General features: G+C 34.0%; 1 protein-coding gene across 1 annotated transcript in view; it reads right to left on the bottom strand.

The window, feature by feature from the left end:
- CFAP47 (cilia and flagella associated protein 47) overlaps positions 1 to 20,756 on the bottom strand; it is a 343,220-nt gene that overhangs the window by 200,385 nt on the left and 122,079 nt on the right. The window contains exons 38-43 of the mRNA XM_040584179.1: positions 20,477 to 20,627; positions 19,474 to 19,562; positions 16,894 to 16,980; positions 8,572 to 8,648; positions 6,223 to 6,368; positions 618 to 726 (exon numbers count right to left, since the gene is read on the bottom strand). Coding sequence (XP_040440113.1) covers positions 618 to 726; positions 6,223 to 6,368; positions 8,572 to 8,648; positions 16,894 to 16,980; positions 19,474 to 19,562; positions 20,477 to 20,627 — 659 coding nt within the window. The remainder of the gene's footprint in view (positions 1 to 617; positions 727 to 6,222; positions 6,369 to 8,571; positions 8,649 to 16,893; positions 16,981 to 19,473; positions 19,563 to 20,476; positions 20,628 to 20,756) is intronic.

Below are 20,756 nucleotides of genomic sequence, written 5' to 3'. Positions count from 1 at the left end.
AAAGTTGCTTTTAATAGTTCATAAAAAATCCCAGACTTCAGTATTACTACTATTATAATGGTAATGAATTTTTAAAAAGTATTTCTACAATCTACACAACACAACCACTGTTTTATCCCTCTAGATGATGTTGCATCCTCTCTAAAAGAAGCCACCAGTAATTATTTCAAATAATAGCTACACAGTTTCTGCAATAGGACTGACAGCATTTATCACTGGCTGAAGACAGAAGCATTGGACTAACTGCATACAAAACTCGCGTGTTTTAAATTAAAACTTAAATTCGAGGTGAAGATGACTTGTCCTGGTTCATCTAGCTACAACTTATATTCTGAAGTAAAAAAAGAGAAATTATGAAAAAATATTTATGTGGACTATGATAAAAACAATACAATAAAGGTGAAGATGCTAGCTAACAACCAGCTGCTGCTCTAAACAGAATGGACTGGACAATATTAAAAGAAATATCTGATAGTTACACTGCAATATCTTTCTTAAACTTCACTATAAACTGCTTTTATTTAATTAATTTTAACAAAAAATGCATGGAAACTAAAAATATTTGCAAAAGAAAATTATTTGCTATATTTTACTCTTATCCCTTCTATTCACTTTACCTTCTAATGTACTGCTAACATGCAAAATATTTGGACTATCCATTGGAAGCAATCCTGAAGGTAAAGGTATATCACCCGTTCCCTCTATCAGGTATACAAATTCTCCAATCTGAAACACAAGAACATACACATCCACACAATTCAGAAAGCCACTCATGCAGAACAGAAGGCAAAATATTAAATGTAATAATAAAGATATGCAATACTTAAGGTCCAACTTGTGAAATAATTTACATGTTCAGGAGATCCATTACTTTTAAACAATACTTAAATAAAAGAAAACTATCATTTCAAACCCTGCTATGAAAATAAAGTACCTTTAACTGAGAATATTAAATCTGAAAAGTCAAGAAATTTCAGTGAGTTGAATCCTTTTCTGCTCTTCATATAATTTTAACTGAATGAGGATACCTTGACCCATAAATAGAGCAATAAGGTGAATTCTAATTACGTGCTATAGCTACATATAATTAAAGCAAATTCAAAAGCTTCCTTCATTGTTCTTCACTGTTAAGAACTTTCAAAAAAAAAAAATAAAATGTTTACAGTATTTTTGAGCCAGTAACGTTTCTCTGGAAAGCAAAAATGAGCAGAAGCCAGGGCAAGTTAGCATCTGTGCAAATTCTCCATTATGAAGAAATAAAGTTAACAAACCTTAATTATTTCATCAAAAATAATGGGAAACCTACAAAAGCTTGAAAGCAAATATAAACATGACCTAGAAAAAAGGAAGATAGCAACTTGTCATAGAGGAAAGGATAAACTAATTAGCAGAGAAATAACACTTTGAATCATAGATGAAACAGAAAAAAAATAAGGTGCAATCAAAAGACAGAAAAGTATTTTTTTAAAAAAGAAAACTCACTAAAATTACTCCAAATTATAAAGGCTGCAATCTGAACATCCCAAAACTAAAAAAATATCTAAATTAGGTATCTATATAGCTACCTGAACTATGCAGGAGAGTAAATAGATATATTCCTATTGCTTTGAAAACTTCTTTTCATTTCCCACAAACTTTTTGGACAACTTTATCTTCTGCTGATTGCAAGGTAAAGGATCAAATGCTGCTGCAACAACTGATATAATTTGCACAGAAGGTCATCTCTTTATATCCGTAAACCACATCCTGTAAAACTCTGCCCTAAAAAAGCATACTGTCTTTCATTCTTCATTCCAGATATGTAGGAAATAGTGTATTTATATAACTCAGCCCATCTGCCAACGAATGTAATGTTTTCCTTTTAGTGTTGGTCAATAACATAAGAAAAGTCTGCTTTTTTTTTAACCTTTGTTCATAGTTTCATCACGTATGTTAAGGCTGAAAACATTGTAATCATGTTTCTGACCCAGCAGAAGGAAAGCTAGTTGACTTTGATGGCATTTTCTCCTCTTCCTTGATTCAAGAGTTCAGACAAATCTTACCTGAGAAGGATTAAAGAAACCCACAGCAAAGCTGGTTTCCCAGACACAAACTAATAGCTACTCCTGGGCACCGATTTCAACAGGAATTATTCCTGTTTGACAGAGTGATTTGGCTCCATACAGACCATTAACAAGATCACAGCATATACAACTTATTTCATGAAGATACTGGTTGCTATGATGACATTCTACTATCAATTACTTTTCTTGTCATTGCTGACATCAATATGCTTATAGGTAGGAACAAACTTCTCCATTTCCCTTTTTGCTTTGAAGGATTCTTTCTTTTTGATCTCTATAGAATGCAAATCCTGTTTTCTTTCTGCTCAGCTTTTTCCTGATGCTTTGGGACAGAATGGGTCTTTACTGTATTTTGCGTTTGGCTGGTATCCCCATGGTTTTAATGCTTTATATTTCCATTTTCCATCAGCTGCAAACAGGATAGCGTCAACACTTTGTAGAGTTTATTGTTAATAAAAATAGTTAATAAAATAGCTGTTGAACTACCATTAGCTATTTATGTAATGTCATTGGTAAATGATATTTCAGAAGAATGCACAGTCACTAGGAACTTGCAGTTCTCCACGCACGTCAGCAATTAAGAACAGATAGTAAAGTGTTCTCTTAATAAATCATTTTATTTTATAATAAACATTTAGCTGTGAAAGTATGAACTACATTTTTAAACTATGACTTAATAAATTCTTAGCATTGAAATCACAGGTTGTTCACATTTAAATTAGCTCCCAAAACCAAAGATATAGAGAAAAAGTATCCCAGTTATGTTAAACAGTATATGATTTCTTCTCTGAAAAGATCTATGCTAATAATGTGAAGAATGTCCATTTTAATTTTTATTAAAAAACAAATATTAAAACACATCCTAGAGAAATGTTATAAACAACATTATAATGTGTTGCCATTTCAAACCTTAGAAACCTTAGAAAACTTAGAAAAGTTAACATATAGATTATTTAACAATACTTTTAAGCAACATACTTGAGTAGCCCCAACAAACTTCAATCAGTGTATCTTCTTGCTTTTATTACAGATATATAGTTGATGCAATGACAGGAAGGATTTCTACGTAGATTCAAGTCTAACTAGTGATTTGAATCTCAGTACTTTCTTCATTGATTGTAGTGAAGAATCAGTCTTACCCTGATTACTATTTTGGTCCACTTGTCAAAAGGGTAGGAAAGATAGGTAGGATGAAATTACAGAAATGCTAAATTTAATTACTTATTAGTTTATATACAGCAGAAATCCATGTTTCAATGATACAAGTTTCATCATTGTATGAAGCCATTTGATAGTCATGCAGCATGGTAGTTACACTCGTTTGCAAGTAGACAATAGTATGGTTGAGATATTGCAGCCATACACACAATATTTAAGCAAGCCAATTTCTTACTGTGCCATTACTGTGTGGCTCTAAAATCATGCTAGCTATCTTGCAGTTGCATCTTACATATGATACAATTATGTGGATGGGAGAATTTTTCTGACCTGAGGTGCTACATATCCAGAATTTTACACTTTCAGCAGCCTTTAAATGTAACCCGCCTATTCAGCTATGCTGAAAGGACCAGGTGTTCCAGAAAGAGTTACCATACAAGACATAACAGTGGCTTGTCTGAGGCATTAAAGCTTCCTACTGTGATAAGGTCAGCTGGCTCTTTGTTAAGAACAGTGACTAGTAGTTAGGTGTCTAAATTTAGTGTTCCTACATCACCACTGCAGGAAACATTGGGGCTGTCAGAAATGTTCTTTCAACCTCTCCACCTGAAGTATAATTGTCCCATAGCTCTGACCACATCTCTTAGATTTGCTTTTTTCCCATTACCATGTCTCAGTTTTCCTTCTCTTCATTAAATGATTCAGTTTTCAGGTTCTATACCTAATGTAGCATGAGCCTCCTCTTAGTCATGTTATATACTTCTGCTTCTAATAAAGAAACAAACAGGAACAATGCCAATAGTAGAGGTTTAATGAAGGAGTATAAAATCATAGCAAGTAAAAGAAGACTCTTCTCAGATTTGTTTCCAGAAACCAGTAATTAGTATCTTCCATGTCTAGAGACCGCATCTAGATATTTCATTGAATAAAACTGATGGATCTAACCTCCATGAGTTTGCCTCATTTCTTTTGACCTAGTTAACAGTTTTAGCATTCAAGTGTCCTACAATAGCTGAGTTACGTAAGTTAAACATTGTGTATGAAAAAGTACTTCATTTGGTTCAGTTTGTATATCCTGCCACAGTTGTTGTATTCACTTTCTGTAAACTGTTCTTAATCTTATGTACCTGTCATATCCCTTAACAGTTTCTTTTTTTAATTCTACAAAATTATTTTTTTCTAAACTATCTGTATAAAGCAACTGTTACATCCTGCTGACCTTCCTTGTTTCTTTTTTTCCTCCCTATCCCTACTATCTCATTCGCTGGGGTGATTAGAACTGCACACAATATTCAAGATGTGTACACCATAGCTCTTTAGAAAAGTATACTGAAGTTTCACATTTTCATGTCTATTTCTTTCCTAATCATTTCTCTTTTCAAATGATGCTGAGCACTGGATTGGTTTTTCATTGAACCATCCACAAAGATTGCTATCCTCTGACATGGGGACATTTATACAGCCTCTCTGTGGGTGATTCCATGATGTCAATAAGGCATGAGCTCACTGTAGGCTTTGACACTCTTCCTCTTCTATCTCTCTGCTACTTTTCAAGAAATACAAGTGAACTGTACACTCTTTATGAATTCCAGCCATATGGCTTACTTTCTTAAAGATGGCCATTGGTTTCAGATATTGCACAGGGTCAAGATAGAGAGGCTTAGACGACATTTCAATAGTCATATTTGCCTTTAAAAGCAAGGAAAAAAAATATTAAGTTGGCTAGGTGGTATAGCCAAAGTACTGGTTAAACATTAAAAACAAACACCAAACATACAAACACTAAATACTAGCAGAAGTCTTTTGCTCTATAGTAATGAAAGATATGGAAGATGAGAATATGCAGGAAAAAAAGATTTTATTTTTTTTTTTTATGTATTGGTACAAATCATGAAAATGGGGCAGAGAGAATGGCAGATGCATGAAACTGCACAGAGGGAAAGATGAAACACAGAGGCAGCAATATGAAAGTAAGAAGCAGAATGCAAGCCTTAAAATCAACCACACAAAAGATTAGAAAAACAACAGGATGCTGAAAAACATTGACAGCTAGAAAGCACAGCAGAGGTTAAAGAGATGAAAAGATGGACTAAAGACACAGAAATAAGATTGTGACCACTGAGCTCTGAAAGTTGGTCAAAACCAGCTCTTGGTAATTTGATGGAATCAATGTCAATTAAGTATATATAGTAAAACCCAGGCTACATGAGTCAAGAGAAAGTAATGGAGTTTCTTTCTTTTAAGCATTACTTTTTTATCCATGAAAGTAAGTAATGGAGTTAATTCATGTATAATCTGTTCAGAACTTTTACATGCATTAGTGACAAGGACTGAATGGAATTTAGATTGGCAGAAAAATTAAAAAAGAGACAGAGCAAGGAAAATAATTACTATTCTACTTTGACAGTAGGTACAGTGATAAATAAAGGGAGAAGTACAGTACAGTGAAGACTATCCTTTCCCTGCCTATGGCTCATTCAAAAGCATTATTCTTGCTCCCACATCAAGACATACTTAAATTCCATATTTCTTCTGAAGCTGAGTTGCCTAGAAAAGCCACCAAAGTAATATTCCTTACAGTATTACTTTTATTTGTTATGATTTTCAGTGAAAAGTGACTTGCAGCATTTCATATAATTCTAATTATGTGGCTATAAAAGGGAAGTAAACTTTGGTTTAAATCTCTTAGCTGAAGCCTGCAATCTTATGTAAATCTCTGATGAACTTCTTAAGCAAAATCTTCCTCCATGAACTACAGGAATATTGTATTTTAACCCCCCCAAAAAAAAGAAAGAGAAAATATTTTCATCTCCAGAAGTTAGCACATAGATCACAGCTTTATAATTGCATAGGCATGCAAAAACACTAACTTAAAATATGTATATAATTAATCTGTATATTCATTTACCCTACTCACACATAACTGGAAAGCATATTCTGATTATTAACTGACTAGGCTATCACATGAAAACCTTTCACAGAACATACTTTCTATTCTTACCAGTTCATTAACCAGGATGACAGTGCAGTAACGTTTTTCCAGATTAAAAGGAAGGAAGTGAATATCTAAGTCTGCAGAACTTCTCCCTTCCAAGAAAAGTTTTTCCATTGGACTGAAGAACTCACGCAAGAGGCTGGATTGGTCAGCTGTTAAAATAAGTTTACATGACTGTTTAGATACAACAGAACAGGTTGTAAAATAATGTAGCTACCCGAATTTAAATATAAGGATACTGTATACAGCCTCCTGTAGTAATCAGTATTTAAGGCACACTTGTAAACACTAATCAGTATTACAGTTACATTTGTGTAAATATGCTGCAATGGTGCATGCTGTATTATTTAAATAAATTTTACTAACTACTTGTATTCTTATTCTGTGCACTGAAACAAAACCAGGTAAAACAGACAGTTCTCACCATCAAAAACTCTTCAAGGATGTACAGCCTATAAGCAAATGACTACATCTGCCATAAAGAAGTGTACAGTTTACTACTACTTAAACAAACAATCTTGCTCTCAGTAGCACTAACTATGTGCTATTATGGTCTGAAATCTTCCAGAATAGACAAAAACTAAATACTGGCAAGCTTGCTTTCTTTGCACTACTTTCACAAAAACATTATGCTGAGAAAGAGCTTTCTTCATAAGTGACTAAGAATCCTATGGTTGAATCTGGCAGTCTGACTGCTTTCTCACTGTGTGGTTTTCATCTGCTAAGTGTATTTTGATAATGCAGATTACCTTAGAATGAAACTTTCATTCAAACTTGGCTAGCTAGCTTCCTAGGAATTTCAGCAGACTTAAGAATAGACGTGAAAGTGAAAGCAACACAAATGAGTGAAGATCACAGAAGAAACCTACGCCAAACTCTGGCCAGTTCAGTAGACTCCATTCACCCCACAAAGCCACCAAGAACCAAGCTGAAGAAAGGCATAGCCACTACCTACATTTTCTCTCCATAGTCCAAGTTGTTTTCCAAACAATAAAAATACAATTTTCCTAATACTCGTGCTTTAACCAACAGTTAAGTTTTATATGAATTTGATGTTTCTAGTCTACATAAACAATGACCAAAAAAACCCAAACCAAAAACACCAACATGACTATAATCCCATTTTTATCCTTCCATCAAATAGAGTAAGGCAGCCCTAAGAACAACTAATTTTTGCCTAAATAAGGCACTAACTCCTAAACTTGTCTCCTGTTCAAGTGTTCCTCATTCAAAGTATGTCAAACTGTGGAGCAGACTGAATTATTCTTGTGAGAGCCCTCCCTCCTCATTTCCTTTCTAGATTCTATGAAATTAAAACAATCACCAGAGAAGTAACATTTAATAAATAATTTAGGTATTTTTTTACAGTTTTCTTCCTTTTTGTTATAGCTGCTGCAAAAGCAAAATTTAAAAAAAAAATATCCCTAATTTCTTTTGCTCTCTACTTAGGACTCTTGACCCTTAAACAGTACATGTTTTCTCAGGGCAGGGTGTAAAACATATATGGAAGGCTCTTGTTTAGGTTTTGCTTGCCATGTTATTGAGAGAATGAAGGGGAATAATTTGCAAAGCAGAAACGCACTTCTACAAGAAATGAAAACATGATTTTATTTCCAAAGACCTGAAATGCCATCAAAAATATCTCTGAAGCTACAGTCTGATTGAAGCCATATAAACCTTTGTAAGCTATTCAAAAATTGGTGCAACAGTTGTATCCCACTTCATTACTTCAAGTACATACTTTTTATTTCTATCAACTGTGTATTAGTTGGCTGTTAATCACATCTCAGAATACAACATGAGATAATAATCTAGAAGGGGTAAATTATTCAGATTACAAATCTGCTTTCCATACGACCTCACAGAAACACAACGATAACTTCCTGAGAGGACAAATTTAATTTCTTAAGGCCATCCTACAAATTTTGCATAAATGGACCTGCAACAGTCTCAGAAAATGCTGTATCTGTAGATTCATAATTTTTAATAGAACTGTTGACTGACATTTCATAGAAAATAAGAGCAAGAAATGCACAATCCCTGTTGATAAGTATTTTCAAATATAAACCAGGTAAGCTGCAGAGATGCCACATCAGACTTCCATGAAATGAGCCTACGGGCCCTTAAAAATCAAAAAAATACATTTATTTTTTTTAATGGTAAAATCATTAGAACTATAGTGCGATCTTAGAAATCATCTCACATCCAAAGATAAAGTCTCCTACAAGTAACAGTTACTGAGTATACTCATAAATAATAATTACCCAACATACTTTAGATGTAATTTAGATGTATTATGTAGATAATCTAATTTCTACTGTAGTGACATAAAAGATATTGTATAGAGATACTTACAACAATTTAAGATGTCTTCTTCATTTGGATCTTCAGACAGTGAAGCATTTGTAAAATTTAGTATGTTCTTTTCATAACTAAAAGGGAAAAATAAAAATTAAAGCAATAATCTAAAGCTAGACATTTCTATTATTAATAAACTCATTCCCCTTTCTATAAAAAAATACTAGAAAAGCAAATGTTTTCAAGAACTAAAAAACAAATAGGAAAAAACCCAAACCCAGCTACGTTTTGGAATAATCTATGTACCAATAATGTTAAATACCACCTCTTCCACTGAAATTAGTAGCTGTATTTACAGCACAGCCAGAACATACTCCCTTCAATTAACCAGTATATCATCTCTGCAATACTCATAGAAGCAAAACTCCATGTTAAAAAAAAAAAAAAAAAAAAACACAATTATATTTTGCCAATCAAAAGTGCTCCTCCCCCATAACACTTTTGGGGGACTTCAGTCCTAGTTGTTCTTTTTATCATTTCAATATCCTATGGGGATAGGCAAAGAATTGTTCCCCGGTACATCATGAAGTGGCAAGGCCTTGCATTCCTCTGATGCTCTCAGTGGTCTTCCATTCAGTCTTTCCAATTATTTACCAAAAACTACTCTATAGAACTACACCTAAATTTCTGCAAACCAAATTCAGTGCAGATACAATTGTACTCACTCTAGGACTCACATTCACAGCCCTTGCGGACATGTCTTTAGACAGCTGCCTCTTACAGAAACTGATTTGCAGAACAGTCTTCCTTTGCCCCATCAGAACACATTTCAGAGACTAAATCGCCTCTTATCTAAACTTTTATTTAAGCCTCAAATTTTTTCTCTAGCTCTTTACCTTCTTTTTAGCTCAGTTTCCTCTTTTTAAAGAGGAAATAGTCATTCTGCTTTATTCATGTTAACTCAATTACCTTATCCAGGGTACCATCCTGAGAGCTAACTAAATCTATTCACTTTTATCTGCCTACCTAGGGGTCAAACTACTTCAACACAACATTAACACTTAGAAACAATAAAAATAAAACATTTAAAGTTAAAAATTTTCTAAGCATTAATTTTAATTCCAGGCTATATACTTGTATGTTATAGAATACTAGATTTTTTGTGTGTATGTGATGCACACTTTTAGGCAAACATTTTACATTTATCAAGGTAATTAGAAAACAAACCAGCAAGTCATATAGGAAAAAATGAGAGCTATCTAGTAAAGGAAGATTTTACCCTATAGCTTATTCCAGAGTCAGAATTCATGGTTTAAAATCTAAAATTAAATTCTGGGTTTGGTACCATCTGGAAAGCAACACTGTACAATGAAGGGGAAATTCAAATTTTAACTGCTCTGCAATGATAATTCAGGACCAAGGATCAACCTGGCATGGAAAGACAAGAAGGCCCTACTAAGTGGAAGCAGGAATGCCAAAGACAGAACAACTCTCTCTAAGGTGAAGTTCCTCTTGCCAAAGAGATAAGAAATGATGCAGCATTTTCTTGCAGTGATGGATCATGCAGCGCAAGTGCTCAGGAGCCACTTTTGCTAAACAGATCTGGTGCTGGGGGATGAACCAAACACCCCGTTCAGATGCCTGATGCTGACACTCACAGCATTGGTGTTGGTGCAAGTGTATACAAGGAATCAGCTTGTTTCACGTCCTTGTGGACTCCTTGTAGAACCACCTAAAGCTGTAGGTCTCTGCCCAGTGCATTTGTTCATAAATATTTTTATTTAAGCACAAGCATGTTTCATTTGACTCAAGGAGTACAATGAAAATTCCCCAACATCAGTTCAAAAAATGTCAAATAAAGCTAACAAAACTCTTCTTTTGTTTCCTTTCCTAGACCCAGAGAAATACAAGAAACCTGATTCCTATGCAGATCTCCACTTATTTCAACAGAAGTCTGCATTTACGTGGAGATGACATTACCAAATCCTAAAGAAGGTTCAGGCTTTAATTGCTTTCATTTCCTGAAATACAACACTGATGAAATGTTATCTCATTTCAGTTTTTCTGATTAAAATGTTAATGGTTTCATTTCTGTGGTTGTTATTTATTGTTCAGTGCAACTGCAGATTTCTGATTTCAGAGACGTTAGTATTTCACCATCTAACTTTGAAAATGTTACCTGTGGGGAATCTTACTTTAAAGAATCTTATTTTAAATTTTAACATATTGTGGTTGCAACTAATTATTCCTTTTTTTCTTCTTTGTCCACTTAATAAATTGTATTTTTGCAAATAAAGAGAAAGCAAACTATGGATCTTGACTGGAAGTGCACAAGAAGCTCATCACTTGGAAGCCCGCTTTTTCGATAGTAAATGAAATGAGAGGCTCATTGCTTTATAAATTCTTGTATTTAACCCTTCTTAGAGAATAAAGTCAATAGAGCATTAATAAGATATATTTTTACCTTATTTTTTATATTTAATTTATATATATCCATAAATGCAGAGACTTTAGTTACCATATAGAATATTAACAGTTATGAATACTAGATTTTCTAATCTTCAAGTCACCCATTTGAATAACTTCTATGTAGTATGACACATTAGCTTTAAAAGATGTCTCACAGTTTCTATTTGGAATGTAAAACAGTAATGTTTCAGCTTTTGTACTACTACACTGCAACTGTAAAACTTTCTCTAAAAAAATTCGAAAAGCTTATCATTAAATGCAACTTTCTAATTTAAGTATTTGAAATAAATACTTTTATTATTCAAGACACTATTTCACTTCAAATTACATGCATTTTGGCAAAGTCTCTAAGGTACTTAAATAATTTCAGTGTGCACCGGGATTTGAAATGATGACGTATACAGTAGTCAATACAGTGAATTAATTTCACATCTTTCTCCCTGGTATTCATGAGTATTTATAACACACAAGGGACAGATACATGTTTTAATCTAGAATTTATTATAAATATATAACAAATTCAAAGACAGCTTCCTGCATGTTTTCCCTATAGATTTTTAAATACAGTTCTAATTTTGTAAACGCAAGCCTAAAAATATCATGCAAGTTCCTATTTGTTTGTCTGACTGTCTAGATTTTTTAAGTCAGACAGCCACATTGTAAGAGTAAAAAAACACATCACAACAGATCTTATTATAAAACCAGGGTGAATTTATTCAATGTTACCTAACCTAACCAAGAACAGGACAGCAATGTATTTAAGAAATTTAATAGGAAATGCACTTCCTTTGTTATTTAAGACAAGACATTCCTTTTTTTAACAAATGAAATCAGTAAAGCTGATTTTCACACTAACCGTAAAGACTGTTAAGTCATCCAAATTCAATCCAACAAGTGCAAGATCCAGATTTAAGCCATCAGAAAAATCCCACTGAAATCCTATAACTCTGTATACCCAGGATTCGCAAACTAAAACAAATCAATAGTAGACAAATCATTTAAAACTTGTACACCATGATTTTTTTCTTCGAGGAAACAGAGCACAATTAAGAAAATGTGCAACACAGAGTGCAACATTAGCCATTCCACGGCTAAAAGTAGGGGGCTGATGTTGACACTATCTCTACCTGGTGTAAACAATTTCTCTTACAGTGCTGATTTGGAAATCAGACTGAATTTGGCATCTTGCATTTGCCATTCTCAAAATCATTGCCTTTTTAATATTGGAGTGGAAATTAATTACCTAAAACAGTTTTTCTCTAAAATATTCCTTAGATTTTTTCCTCTTTTTTTTTTTTTCCATGTGAATTATTATCTAAAAAACCCAAACATATCCAAACACTTGAAATTTACTTTTGTACACATGGTTTACAACATTTCTTGTCACATAATATAAACATAATTTTCAATTTTCTGTGCAAAGGCTAGTTTTACTCTTGGCTCTTTGAGGAAGTATTTTGTGAATTTATACCGCATAATGAGGAATTAAGGATGTAAAATCCCCATGTTAATATGTAGTTCATGATCATCCTAGGAAGAATGAAATCTCATAAAAGCTCTTTGAGCAATTTCTACTAAAAATAATTCTCTTCTTGTTTCAGTTAACTTAGCTCGTGTACAAGGTTCATTTCCAGAAGTTTATAGCCCTGAAAAGAAAGGATGAGAAAGTCCACAAACAGCAAGCTTGTCCCTCTGTACCTCTTTTACACCAAGGCTGCAGGAATGATCTATATTCACTGTCAGTGCAGTTAATCATTCACAAGGAACCTAATGCAATCAAGGGTTTGTCTGAGAAAGTAGTGAAAGGGATGAATCTTAACTTAAACACCTTCATTCTGTTGCTTCTCAAGTGTATTTGAACAGATACACTTGAAAAAACAACTTACAACAAAATCTTTGCTTATTCCCAGTCCCCCAAAGCAAACTGTGCTGCTTATGATCATACTTCCTTTATATGAATTTATTTATATCTTTTTCTATCCTTCTTCACAAAGAATTCCTACCATTGTTGACAGGAGTTTAAACTGTGCAGTTACATTTATGGAAGGACAGTTCTGTTTAATTTACAAGCACAGAGCTCATAGATGCTGAAAACTACACTGTAATATCTCTTAAAAAAATATTGCAAGTTTCAGCTGTAGACTCAGTTTTAATATTATTCACACATAAAAGTCATTCTCCCCTAACAATAAAATTTGATGAACCAGCTTATAGCAAACAATTATTACATACAGCATTTGATAGTTATTGGGTCTCTCAAAATAAATAGTTAATCTTAGTGGGCTAAGGGAAAATCACAACCTTAAATAAATGGACTCCTAAAATTCTCAGAATATATTACCCTGGAGATTCATTCTAATACCTATACTTAAAGGTCACTTTTCAGAAAGGAAAATTATCTCTGAGGTATGCGAGTACAACAAAATATTTATTCTGTACTTACAAATAAGTATCTCACATAAAAATATAAAAATACAAATTTTATATAAAACATCTCTTTCAATGCATGATTGCAAAGTCGTGATTGCAAAAACAGACTACAGCAGAAGATTCACTGTAAAATTAACAAATTACTCAAAAGCTTTGTGAAAAAAAACCATGATAAGCATATTACATGGCAATACGTTACACATTGAGAACATACAAACTACAACACATTTCTTCACTGAGCTGAACTATACATCAATAAGTCCTATTTTCAGAGTTGAATGACAGAGAAACTCATTGCACATTTGACACGGTATTGAACATCTCCCTCTAGAAATTTTTTCTCACCCCAATGAACAAAGCATCTGCAGATAAGTGAAAGGAAAGGGAAATACAACTGTATTGTGGAAGACATGAACATTTTGTCTCATTCTTCTGTAACAAAAAGAAATGGCATCTCATTCAATAATAAGAACAAAAGGAATGTAGTTAAGATCTGGAGGGTATAAGAAGCATGGTTATACTCACAGTCTAGCTCAGTACATCCCCTTTCAATATACAGAGAAATAAGGAAATGGATTAGACAAAATAGCTTAAAACTGCTATAAAATAAGTCTATACAGACTGTTTGCTGCACCTGAATTGGGCAAATCCCCAGCATCAGCATAGACTGGGGGATGAATGGCTTGAAATCAGCCCTTTGGAGGTGGATTTGAGGGTGCTGGTGAATGAAAAATTAGCTATGAACCAGAAATGTGGGCTCACAGCCCAGAAAACAAATCATCTCCTTGGCTGCATAAAAAGAAGCATGGCCAGCAAGTCAAGGGAAGTGATTGTCTCCCTCTGCTCTGGTGAGACCCCAGCTGGAGTACTGCATCCAGCTCTGGAGTCCCCAGCACAAGAAAGACATGGACCTGCTAGAGCTGGTTGACAGGAGTGCCTTGTTCAAAGGAATGGAACACTTCTCTTATGAAGACAGGCTGAGAGAGGTGGGGTTGTTCCGCCTGGAGAAGAGAAGGCTACAGGAAGACCCTATTGTGGCCTTTCAGCATTAAAGAGAGAGTGTAAGAAAAATAGAGCCGGATTTTTTTACCAGGGCCTGTAGTGATAGGACAAGGGGTAGCAGTTTTAAACTAAAACTTAGATATAAAGAAATTCTTCGCTCTGTGGGTGGTGAGGCACTGGAACATGTCGCGACGGAGGGAAGACACAGTCACTCAATATGAGTGATCAGCAGACTTCGTTTATTGTGTCTTACAGTCATCTTTTATGCCTTGTTATAATTAGCTCATACATATTACAAAAGTTAAGCTCATTATTGGTTAGTTGCCTAAATACCAAGCCCGCCCCTAGTTTCTCTTCTGTAGTTATCTGTTCCCTCCTGCAACATTCTTTACCAACCGCAATCTTCCTGATATTGTGTAACAAAAACAGCCAAGGGCAGTGTATTTTTGCTTTACTTCAGATAAGCTGAGTGCCATGTGCATTTTTGTCCAGCCAGCTGGACTATGTCTATGTGACCCTTTTCAGCTAGCCAGTTATCCACAGGAACAGGTAGCTCAGAGAAGCTGTGGATGCCTCATCACTGGAATTGTTCAAGGTCAGGGTGGATGGGGCTTAGAGCAACCTGATCCAGTGGAAGATGTCCCTGCCCATGGCAGAAGTTTGAAACTAAATAATTTTTAAAGGTTTCTTCTGACCCAAATGATTCTATGATCCTATGGTATTAAACCCACAGTAGCGTCCTAGCACAACTTATGCACCAATCATTCCACTCTGTATTAACACCAAAGTCTACTGTATGAAAAATATCACTGAAGAACCCAAGACAAGCTTCAGCAACAAGTTTATGCATGTGCTGTGTAGACAAAATGGCAAAGGATGAGCAGTCAAGTTGTAAGACTAAGCACTTTATATCACAACATGGACCATGTCTCTAAGTCTGATAACTCAGGTATTATATGTGATTTAGTTTAACGGGGGGGGTGGGGGCGACCAAACAAATTCACAAACTGCCTCTCATTTGTTTTGGATTTGGAGTTTTTGATTTTGTTTTTGGGGTTTTGGTTGGTTGATTATTGTTGTTGTTGTTGCAAGCACAACTTGTCCCTTTCAAAGCAAGTTTATTTTACTGTGCATTAAATGAACAAAAATTTTTGCAGGAGTGAGTTACAGCAGCAAAGGGTTGGTTCAGGAAGGTACCTCTCAATTGCTTAGTACAAAAGATCTGGTTAAGACAAAGGCAAGTGTGAATACTTCCAATTCATTCTTGCTATGGTTTAGTCTAACTGGTTCAACTTTGTATTACTAATTGGAATCACAGAGTCACAGAAGGATTGGAAGGGACCCTAAAGGTCTTTTAGTTCCCATCCACCTCCATACTTGTGCACCAGCAAGAAACAGTTCAGTAGCTATCATCTCTCAGGTGTCAGTTACCTTTTCCTACATAATACCACAAAGAGGCTGGGCTTGCCATGTTATGAGGTATGCCAAAAATCAAGATCAAAAGCAAAATCACCTATGCAATCAACATAGGTAGTCCACATACGTCATCATGTCATCATAGCTATACATGTGCTATGGTGTGCCTTTACTCTTCAGTCCAGGGTCCAAACAAGACAATAACTCTGTTTTCCATCAAAAAAATTCTCAGAAAAGGAAAATTACTTTGCTTTCTGTATTTGGAGCAGAAGTTACTAGGTAATCTTTTTAGTCCCTTCCAGTTCCAGATTTTATATATTACTGAGGCAAAAAGAAAAATAATAATTGCCAGACACCGTGGGGAAACCTTAAGTCCACAGAGCAGCAACTTCATCAATGAATTTTAGAAGACAGAAGCAAGCAAATGTTTTATGAGAGAGAGAGAGGACACAAAGAACTACTTACTGAAAATACTGAGATCTTTGAACACAAAACTCACATCTAAGATACTTGCCACTTTTCATATTCTGTGGGACAGTTTGTGATCTCAGAACAAAGAGTAAGATAGGAAGTAAAACAGGAGCTGTCCAAAAAAGGTGGTATAGTATAGATAAATTTCTAATATATCAAATATTAATCAGAATTGTGATGACTCCTGATAGTGTATTTCTAAACCATATTTTCTGAATGAACATGTATTAATGCTGTATCTCATAACCTGTATTACACAGAGACACAATGGAGCCCTTTTGATCTTGGTTTTTTTCTTTATCCTATCTGTAAGTAAATACAAGTGTTCCTAAAACTTAACTCTTTCCTTGACAAAAGAAACTACTTGGAATACAAAGTTCAAGAAGAAATTCAGAAAATTTTTACACCTTATTTATCTTTTTTCCTCTAAGTTATCTGTAAAGTATTTTTTCAATGTTACATAATTCTACGATATTTCCATGTCCTTACCTATAGCTCTTTACAACGGGTATACACAACTATACACAAAGACCTAATGCTAACAGAATTGTATAATTCTATTATAATAAGCAATTGCCATTTAGAACTTACCTGAATGTTTGCTCTTGCTTTACTTGCCTGGCTTGATATACTTGCTCTGGCTTCATTGAGTAACTTGTGGATTCCAGCAAAATGACCCTGGAGTACGGTAAATACACATAATCACTGCATTTTAAGACAAAATTCGGTTTATTCTAACTTTTAAAAGAAGGCTTGGTAAAGAAGCTTATTATTTTCAACTGGAGATATTTAAATATACTATAATTCTTAACAGATTTTAAAAAATGCTTATTCAATTTATCAATTCTTCTTTATTTAATAACTTAAAATGTTTTGCACAATTTAGACCTTGCAAATTTTAAAGCTCATGTAAGTGTGCAAAATTCTGAGACACTTATTGAAGGGTTATTAGGAAACATTGTAAACCACAATGATTTGTAACCGTAAGCCCAGTCCACAGCCATGTCATGAGATGCAGACCAATTATTTTTCAAAAAATTTTAGAAAATGAGAAACTGAAAAAAAGAATTATGCACATTTCAATATTAAGACAAATTATATACATATTTTAATTGGAAATAATTTTATTAAATACAACTTATACTATAATCTGTACTAAATTAAATTATTGAATAATAGATTCATTTACATTTTAAGATAGAAAGGTCAGTTAATTTTATTTTGTTTTTGTAAATAATGAATCTTTTAAGATGAGTAAAATATGATTTCCCTGACAAACCAGAAGCAACTGCTTCACTTTAGTCCTTCCTAGAAGATTCTGATCTTCCCTCCTTTTATTGTGGACATGTTATTTCCATTCTAGGTACTGGATATTCCATTTCTGTTACATGGCACCAGCACACATAATTCATTCATTTTAAACTACAGTTCTGCATTGTCTCTGCACTCTCAGATGTCAGTAAAAACAGAAGGAAGATTACAGGGTACATAGTAAAAATAACAGAAGCCAATGTCAACTAGCTTAGCACTAGCTGTGAATCTGAATTTAAAATTTTCAATAGTCATGACAATTTACATAAGAATTAGTTGATTCTCTGCTCAAGTGTTGAATCTGCTATTTAACAAAATAATAATGATCATTACTTATTATAGTATCTTATAGAAATACTTTCCTGTTCTCAGGAGGGAAACAGCTGCAGTATTTCACAAAGAAATGTAATGGATAATTTTAAAAGTATTTGAGTATTTTTTCTTAATGAAGTACAAACATTCAGTAATCTTTAAAATATATAATTATACATGACTATTAAAGGCTAGGAACTGTGAAAACCAGAATAGGTTATGTAGTTGGTAGAATGGGTAACATTAAGAAATAGCCAAATGCTAGGCAAGGATTCAATTAGAGTACTTCCAAAAGCTGTAAATTCTGTATCTGACATTTGCTACATATTTGATATGAGTACAAAGACGTGTTCATAATTTTAATTTGTCCTTTTCTTAAATATTACCACATTATACACCTAATTTTAAGATTTTCGGCCCAGTTTTCTATAGAGGAGCTACTTCCTTGGTATCACAAGTGTGTTTCCTAGTGCTATTTGCAGTTAAGCAATGCACCCCCAATGGAACACTAGATGGTTCAAAAGACTGGAAATGTGATACAAATAATCTTTTATTTTAGATTACCAATTCAAATGTTGCTCAAATTGATAATTACAAGTATTTGTCAAGTAGCTTTCTAATTATATACATGAAACTAAATTACCTAATCACCTTTAATCTATTCTTTCCAAGAGAGTTACCCACATGATAGACCTGATTACAGGCAGCCTCACTGACCACCTCAAGGACTTTCAAAAACATCAAAAGCTAAGTAAACTCATATAATTCCCACATACAAGGCTCACACCACAGCACATTGCTGGAGCAGTGAAAACAATTCTATTACCAGTTTCTAGACCAAACTCATTCTGTGGGGAAAGAGAAATTTAATTTGCAGCCTGTGCAACACATATATTAAACAAGTCAGTAAAACAAGTTAAAAATGCTATGGAAAATGGTTCTTGTAAATAAATGAATGACATGAACCAATAGTTAGCTGTATAGACTGAAGACAAAACATGGAGTCAGATCACAAACAGATTTTAAAGTGGCACAGAACTATATTTCATTTATATTAATGAAAGCAACCTTTATAAATCTGCAGTTGTTACATCCATGATGAATACAAATGAAAAATTAGATTAACTGATAGTGATGCAAGCCCCAAGGCAAAAGCATGTGTTTTTTAATTTTGCATGCTTAATAATTTAAACAGCGGGATAAAGCAGATTCAGGAAAAAATAACCAACTATTAACATGGTTTGTTTCTCTTTAGAATTGTGCTGGACCTCAGCCAAACACAAAAATACAAGCAAGGTTCATGAACTCCATTTGATTAAAGCTCTAGCTTTATTGCTTACATTGAGACGGATTTCAATTAAGGTTTACTTATCTTCTTTATTCATTATGATAAGCTTCCACTTCATAGTGCTTGTAACAATTTTGGTAAAGTAAATTCCTATAAGTTAATCTCAAGGTTTTAGATGTTCAAGGAGAAGAAGAAAGTTATGGAAAAGAGTTGATAAAACAGAATGATTATTAATGATTTGTCTTTACAGCATTGTCTACCTGAATATGCCATCAGTTCTGAAGGGATTAGTAACACTTAGGATAACTTTCTTCAGCTCATAGCATGGAGATCTGCATTTTAATATATCCTAAAACAGAACAAAAATTTGTATCAATACGAAAAAGTTGCAAAACTACATTCATGTATAATACATAAACAAATAGGAAAATATTACAAAGAAGAGTAGAACCATATGTTTGACCATTGGTGACTACAAAATTAACACACTTTAAATGATAGGTTTTGTTGCCAGCAAAGAACAGTTAAAGCCTATTTCTTTTTAAACATGCACCACATTCTAAATGGTCTTCCAAACGACAGCACAGGGCCAAGAATCAAGCTATCATCTTTTTTCCTTCTTATCTTTACATGTCCTCTTTTTTTTTTTTTTTTTCTCTTGCCCTAACCTTCTTTGTCTATTGCTATGGAATAAAGAGTGTCATGTTAAAAGAGAGACACAGAGACACAGCGACAATCACATAAACACCATTTAAGTTCAGAAGAGGATGTATCCAGATCTGCTCAATGAATGTTTGATAACAAATGCTGGAACACATGCCTATCTCTGCTCTCTTTCTGGGATATATTTTAAATCTACAGAATTTCTAAAGACAAAAAGGAAAATAACCTAGCAACATTAACAAAAGTTTATTGCCCGTCTACATCTGACAACTGAAATAACTAGGACGAAGCATATCACTGCCTCCGCAATGGAATTTCCAAAAGCACTCATATGCTGAAGGGGCTCCAGATTTATTTTCAAAGCAATCACTACAACTTCTTTAATTTACTCAGGATCTAAGCGTGATTTATATCCTTTGAGGTCTTAGATATTCCTTCAGGCTTTTCTCTGCAAGTACATAGGCTAATATTGGAAACCTGAAAATTCATAGGTCAAAAGCTAATGCTGATGGTAACTCACACTTTTATTCACTTGTTTGATACAATGTACAGATTAAAAATGTTTTTGTGACAGTATTAATCATACACCCATAAACTTACAGCAGGCTCAATATGCTTGACTTCAGATTTCAGAGAGAATGTCATTGTGGCACCACCTATTCCACCCACAATCTTTGAGATCAGTAGTAACACTGCTTCAGCAGGATGCAGAAAACGACTGGTGAATTCCACATTTATACTTGTTTGCCTCCTAGGAATAACAACAACAATAATAACTTAATTAGGCAGGCACAAAATTGCAATTCAGAAATTACTCAGAGATGTCACTTCAGGAGCACATTCTAGAGTCTTTGTAAGGGAAGGTCGCTAGAGAAGAAAG

The sequence above is a fragment of the Falco naumanni genome, chromosome 2 (assembly GCF_017639655.2).
Source record: "Falco naumanni isolate bFalNau1 chromosome 2, bFalNau1.pat, whole genome shotgun sequence".
In the NCBI taxonomy this organism is placed as follows: Eukaryota; Metazoa; Chordata; class Aves; order Falconiformes; family Falconidae; genus Falco; species Falco naumanni.
This window is presented reverse-complemented; position numbering and strand designations above follow the sequence as displayed.